General features: G+C 22.6%; 3 protein-coding genes across 3 annotated transcripts; all 3 read right to left on the reverse strand.

The window, feature by feature from the left end:
• Nucleotides 1-611: 611 nt before the first annotated feature.
• Nucleotides 612-1154, reverse strand: DICPUDRAFT_85543 (uncharacterized protein; the record flags this gene model as incomplete). Its single annotated transcript, XM_003295070.1, has 1 exon — nucleotides 612-1154. The coding sequence occupies one exon, from the start codon at nucleotides 1152-1154 to the stop codon at nucleotides 612-614; it is 543 nt and encodes a 180-aa protein (XP_003295118.1).
• A 378-nt stretch (nucleotides 1155-1532) lies between these two features.
• On the reverse strand, nucleotides 1533-3843 carry DICPUDRAFT_160278 (uncharacterized protein; the record flags this gene model as incomplete). The annotated part of the gene is made up of 3 exons (XM_003295071.1): nucleotides 1533-2212; nucleotides 2290-3356; nucleotides 3437-3843. 3 exons carry the CDS (start codon nucleotides 3841-3843, stop codon nucleotides 1533-1535), a joined length of 2154 nt encoding a protein of 717 aa, XP_003295119.1.
• A 239-nt stretch (nucleotides 3844-4082) lies between these two features.
• On the reverse strand, nucleotides 4083-5430 carry DICPUDRAFT_51901 (uncharacterized protein). The gene is made up of 2 exons (XM_003295072.1): nucleotides 4605-5430; nucleotides 4083-4539 (listed from the first exon to the last, which is right to left on the reverse strand). Exons 1-2 carry the CDS (start codon nucleotides 5347-5349, stop codon nucleotides 4121-4123), a joined length of 1164 nt encoding a protein of 387 aa, XP_003295120.1. The 5' UTR covers nucleotides 5350-5430; the 3' UTR covers nucleotides 4083-4120.
• Nucleotides 5431-6431: the final 1001 nt, after the last annotated feature.

Genomic DNA, 6431 nt, shown 5'->3' on the forward strand with positions numbered 1-6431 from the left:
GATTTGCTATAATTCACTTTTTTCGTCTTGTGCCATCTTTTATTTGTTTATTTATTTATTTATTTTATTGTTTATTGTTTATATTTTTTATTTCTTGTTTGTGTGGCAAAATACTATAATTAAAATCGATTATTATAATATTTATAAATAAAATTTAAAACTTCGTGTAAGGTGAAAAAATTTTAAAAATAAAAAAAATATTTCTTTTTTTTTTTTAAAAATTTTTATTTTTTTTTATTTTTTTTTTTATTTTTTTTTTTATTTTTTTGTTTTTTATTTTTTAATGTTTTTAATTTAATTACTTTTATTTCGAAAATTCTTTTAATAATATCTTAATTCCATCATAATTCAGAATGAATTTTAAGATTTTATTTGTTAATAAAATGAAAAAAAAATTTGGATTTAAAAAATTAAAGATTAAAAAAGAGTTTGTGGGGTTTAATTTTTATTTTTATGTTATTATTTGTTTTGAAATTATATCATTTTCTGAAAATTTTAATTTTGTTTTTGTCTTGCAAATGATAATCTTTATCTATTTTGACAAATACCAAATTCTTTTTTCCAATTGATTTAATAATGAAATGAAAAAAATGAAAAAAAAAAAAAAAATATTAACTTTGAAATTTTAAACTAATCATAGAATATTTTTTATTAACACTATTTTTTATTGTAAGTGGGGGTTTATTGGTCTCCGATGGTAATTTGATGATGAATTTCAATTTTTCTACTAGATAAATGATTATTTCTGATTTTTCTTTTATACTCTTTAAAATTGAAATGATTATTTCGTTATAGTTTTGGAATCTATTTCTGCATTTTCTCTTGATGTCATATGAAAATACCCCAATTAATTTCAAAAAAAGTTTATAGTTGTTCAAAAATAATTTAAATTTTCTAATTTCTTTTATTTTTTCAGTGTTTTCAACCAATTCTAAATTTTCAATTTCTGTAATAATGGAATTAAAATAACCCAACATTTTTTTTATTCTTTCTTCTACTTGATTTGCTAAATCATAAATATTTCCTAGTTTTAATGAAAGAACATCTAGATATGCGACACTGAAATCAAATTCTCTTCCTTTGAAATTCTTGACCGTGTAGTTTTCCATTGACTTGTAATTATCGCTGCATTCGTATGTGAAATTGGTTACCATATTTAAATAAGACTGATTCTTATATAATAAACTTTCCAGTATAGATGAATTAATAAATGAGATTTTTTTGAGGTTGTTTTGAAAATCATTATCAGTATGAAAATTTAATAAATATTTTTTTAAACCATTATTAATTATTTCAAAATCAATATTAAATGTTTGAATTTGTTGAGCAACTGACAAAGAGGTCTTTGGTTGTGAATGTGGGTTGTGCATTTAATAAATATATAAAATTATTTATAAAACTATAAAAATATAAAATTAAAATATAAAAAAAAAGAAATAAAAAAATAAAATAAAAAAAAATAAAAAACAAAAAAAAAAAAAAACAATAACTAAAATAGGATTTTAAGATCCACATAATTAAAAAATAATTTATTAATTAATGTATAAACCATTACAATTGTTAACTATAATATCAGAGATTTGCTTTCTGGTAATTTCACAATTGGTTTCTATATTTACATTATTTGAGGATAGATAAATTGTGGCGGGGTTATTTGTGGTGATGAGGGCAGAGTTGCTATTTCCATTGATTTTAATTTCATACTGGTCATTCTCTATTCTTATATTTTCAATTATAAATCCCTTTGAGGTTATTAGATTTATGATTGTTTCATTTGATAGAGTTCCCCATAGGTATTTTTCCTTTATAAAAGATAGCTTTGAAATATCAGAGAGGTTGGCGGGTGAAATTACCAATTCATGGTCGTGGATTGATAGAATACCTGTAACCTCTGCAACATGTATAAGTTGGTTTTGTTGTTGTTGGTTTTGTAGTTGCTGTTGCTGTTGGAATTGGGATAATGGTTGTGAGAGTGATAGAAGTTGGGGTTGCTGCTGCTGTTGGTATTGCTGAATCTGTTGTTTGATTTGGTTTAGTCTATTTAAAGAGGTTTGAGGTTTTTCAATAATTTTAGTTTGAATTGATTGTGCCAATTCCTTATCTAAAAATCCATTTTCATATTTTTGATGATTTTTAATTTTGATGAGGTCTAATGGTAAAATTGGTGTTATTAAACCATTAATACCATTTGAATGTTTATTTACAATAAAATCTAAATAGAAATAATCGTGATTAGTATTATCATTAATATTTGCTTTGTATGTATGTATGAATTTATTAATAACTTACTTTTAAAATTATTTGGTATAATTAAATGTTTTGGTGCTAATTTTGAAATTAAAAAATTTGCATCTTTAAAATTAATTCTTGGGTCGATTGGTATAGATTGGAATTTACAAGTTAATTTTGAGAATGGAAGTACTAAAGTTTTAAAATCGAAATCAGGCTCGATTAGGAATACAGTGTTTTTTGGATTATCGCCATATTGTTTGATAAGGGTTGTTACATCACCGAACCTGCAGCTTGGGTGACCTGCAAAGATGATACAGGGTTCGCTAGTTTGAAAATGACTATGTATATGTTGAAATGCTGCTAATTGGCCCTTTTTCATTAGATCTTGATGAAGAAAAGGTGTTTCTGGCATGAATGATCTCTCTTGTTTGTTTTTATTTAACCATTCTGCATAGATATCGGCATACGATAAAACTGCTTTACTAACTGAAGAGATAAAGTATATTTGGGTAGATGCTAAATTCATTTGATTTAAATACTCTGCTAGGTGCTCTAAAAGATCCAAAATTATTCCACATGAGTAGCTGGGTATAATTACATTACCGCCTGATTGCAATGTGCTTCCAATGGAAAGGGATAATTCTGTAAACATTTCATCGGGCAAATTGATTGGGTGGTTGTTTAGTTTACTAAGGATTAATATGTCTGGTTTCTCTAATGGTTCCATTTGGAAAACTGTCGGATATCTTGACACTGATAAAGAGGTATCAGACATGTACACCATTCTTTCGAATCCCTTTGCCTCTATAACCCAATTACAAGAACCTAAACAAAATCCACTGCTAACAGCTGAACATTCAAAACCATAAAAATAAATTGATTCATTGAATCTAACTGTTTGTATTTTTTCAAATGACTTCTCAATATCTAATTTCTTATATAAATCTTTCCATCTGTAGCTATCTTTATACATTATTTCATTTTCATTACCGTAATTTGCTATATTTATCTTTGTCAGCATTTCTCTGTTTTGCCATTTATCAAATAAATTATTATTATTATTTATATTGTAGTTGTGATTTGAATACTGTTTATCCATTTGAACTAGTTCTTCTAAAAGTAATCTATTTCAATTATAAATAAAAATAAATTAATAAATTTTTTTCTTTTTTTTCTTTTAAATTAAATATGCTATACTATTTACTTTCCAATTTGTACAGTTGGTTCAGTTGCAAATATTTTACCTTGAAAATTTGTATATTCTGTAATAAATGGTAATGAGTATATATTTGTATAGTTTGTTAAAAGAATGACATCGATTGTTGAAAAATCATCAATCATTTCAAATATTGGACAACTATATTTGATATTGCTACATCCATTGTCAACATATAATACCCCATTTATATTTTTGTAACATTGATTAAATTCTTGATCCTTTTCTTTTCCACTATCACTATTGTTATTATTATTGTTATAGTTTAAGTTTTTTGGTAGGAAATTTAATATTGTTGAAATTTCAATTGCACAATCTAGTAATATTTTAACATTTTTATATTCTAACAAATAACATGGTGCTTGGTTTGATAAGCTTAGACAATGAAGCTTCATATTTTAGATAAAAATTAAATTTAATGAAAATGAAAAAATAAAAAAAATAAATTAAAAAAATTAAAAAAAAAATTAAAAAAAAAAATTAAAAAAAATAAATAAATGATAAAATAGCAGAATATTATAATGATTAAAAAAAAAGATAACAATAGTTATTGATCGTTAAAGGTTATAATTTATTTTGTAGTGTTATTATTTTAATTCAAAATAATATTATTTGAAATAATTTTCTTGTTTTATAATTTGTTTATTTTTTTTTAATTTTCTTTTATTTTTTTTACCAATGATTATCTGAATAACATTCATCTTCTAAAGGTTCATCAAATAACTTTTCACTTATATTATAATTATTTTTGGTTTTAATTGATGGTATTATATCACAAACTATACGAAGGGCATCCCATTGTTGTTCATCTAATGATGGACCTTCCCATGATGATGATTTATGATTTACATGAATTATAAAAGATTCTGGTAAAACTACAAAACGGAATCCTTCTACGGCCATACTAAATGCATGTGAATTTTTATCGAATCCATAACCTTTTAATCTTTCATCGAATGGTAAACTCTCTGATCTATTAAATACTAAATAAGGTTCAAAAATCCATTTATATTCAATTTCGTATGGTTCTTTTGCTTCTATCCATTTTGGAAAATTGGTTGGAGAATGGCATTTTTTGCAAACATTTATATCTAAAATAGTATATAAATAATTAGATAGATTCATAGTGTAAAGTTAAATAAAAATTTTTACTTACTTGATGGTGTTACTTTATTACTCTTTACCATTTCTATCATTTCTTCTTTGTCATCTGGTAAAAATTCTGGTAGTTCTGAACTTGAAAATGATGGTATTACAAAGGCAATCTTTAAATTTGGAATATCATTCGAATTATCTTCTGTTAAACTATTTATACTGGCACTTCCATGATAACTATCCATATTGAATGAGCTATCTATTTGGCCACTAGAGTCTATTTTATTTAAATTATTTTTTCTAAATGACTGAGTATGTATAATTTTATTTGCACTGCTATCTTTCTGTTCAATGTTGCTATTTTCTTTTACTTGGGTTTGTTGGTTTGAAATTCCATTTAATAAGTTATTTTTAAAATTAATTTGGTTCGATTGATTAATTTTAAAAAAATGTTTTTGATTTTGTATATAGTCATGTAAACCTAGAGGAGGTAAAAAATCTGCATCCATTATAAATACAAAATCGGTACGACTGTTTTCAATTGCTAAATTACGTAAATTGTTTACAGGGTATCTTGTGTTATTTGCAAAAAGTAAATGAAGATCTGCATAATAAACTAGAGATGGGTAGTTTTGTAATTTCTTTTTTAATTCTGGTATGTCTTTTGAAGGTTTCTTTATAAAAACTGAAACTGACATTGGAGCTTTCCATTTCTCGGCCATCATTGATACTTTGTGTAAACGATCTACAGTTGTTTGAGTAACAATCGATACGAAATAATTTCTGTAGAGTTGACCAGTAACCATGTTGGTGATTCCATTAGCTTTACTAAAAAATGCTTCTTTTTTAAAAGTTGCATACAATCCTTCATAAAAATCTTTTTTAGGTCTCTTTTTTAAATCTTTATTTATAAAACTATTATTATTCTGTTTGATATATTCTTTTAATGATTCATCAAAATCTTCAAAACTATACTCTATATTGGTATTTATATTATTTAAATGTTTATTATTATTATTATTATTATTATTATTATTATTATTATTATTATTATTATTGGATTGTTGTTGCTGTTGTTTTATATGTAAGTCTAACTTTAACTTTTTAGAGGTAGTTGAAGGTATTGCTATTTGAAATATTATCATTATTATTACAGACACTATTAACACGGCCAACATTATTTTAATTTTATTCATTTTAAAAAAACTATTATAAATTTTATTATAATAGGTACTTTTATATATCATTTTTATAGAAATAATAATAATAATACTATTATTATAATTTTGTTTAAATTTCTATTCCTATATGATAGTGATTGTTATTTGATCGAAATATTGTTTATTTTATTATTATAATTGTGATATTATTTATATTAAAATAAAAAAATTAAAATATTAAATAAATATATAAAAATTGATTATTTTGATTTTTTTAAATCTATTATTTTGTTGTTTTATTATTTATAAATATTATTTAATTTTTATTAATTTTATTTTATTATATTATTAATGTTATATTAGTCTCTATATTTTATTTAAAAATAAATAATGAATAATAATCAATTTTATTTAAAATTTAACTGATAGAAATTTTTTTTTTATATTTAATTTTTAATATTTTAATATAAAATGAGATTTTATTATAATATTATTATATTTTTATATTACTTTTACTATTTTGTGTTTTAAGAAAAATGAAAAAAAAAAAAAAAACAAAAAAAAAAAAATTATGGGAAAACCTTAAAAATAAAAAAACCCCCTTCACTTATTGGGGTAAAAAAAAAAAGATAAAATAATATTTTTTGAAGAATGGGTACACTATAAAAAAAATAATTATTTTAGGGATCTAAAATAGTAATAAAAAAATATAATTAAAAAAACTTTAT

This window comes from Dictyostelium purpureum (assembly GCF_000190715.1).
Source record: "Dictyostelium purpureum unplaced genomic scaffold DICPUscaffold_734, whole genome shotgun sequence".
Classification (NCBI taxonomy): domain Eukaryota; phylum Evosea; class Eumycetozoa; order Dictyosteliales; family Dictyosteliaceae; genus Dictyostelium; species Dictyostelium purpureum.

What these genes read in the sequence shown, in the direction of transcription:
- DICPUDRAFT_51901 (XM_003295072.1), bottom strand. Translation starts at nt 5,349, where the DNA reads ATGGTTACTGGTCAACTCTACAGAAATTATTTCGTATCGATTGTTACT. An exon ending in TAATAAAGTAACACCATCAA is followed by an intron (nt 4,540 to 4,604) that starts GTAAGTAAAAAT and finishes ATACTATTTTAG; the next exon opens with ATATAAATGTTTGCAAAAAA.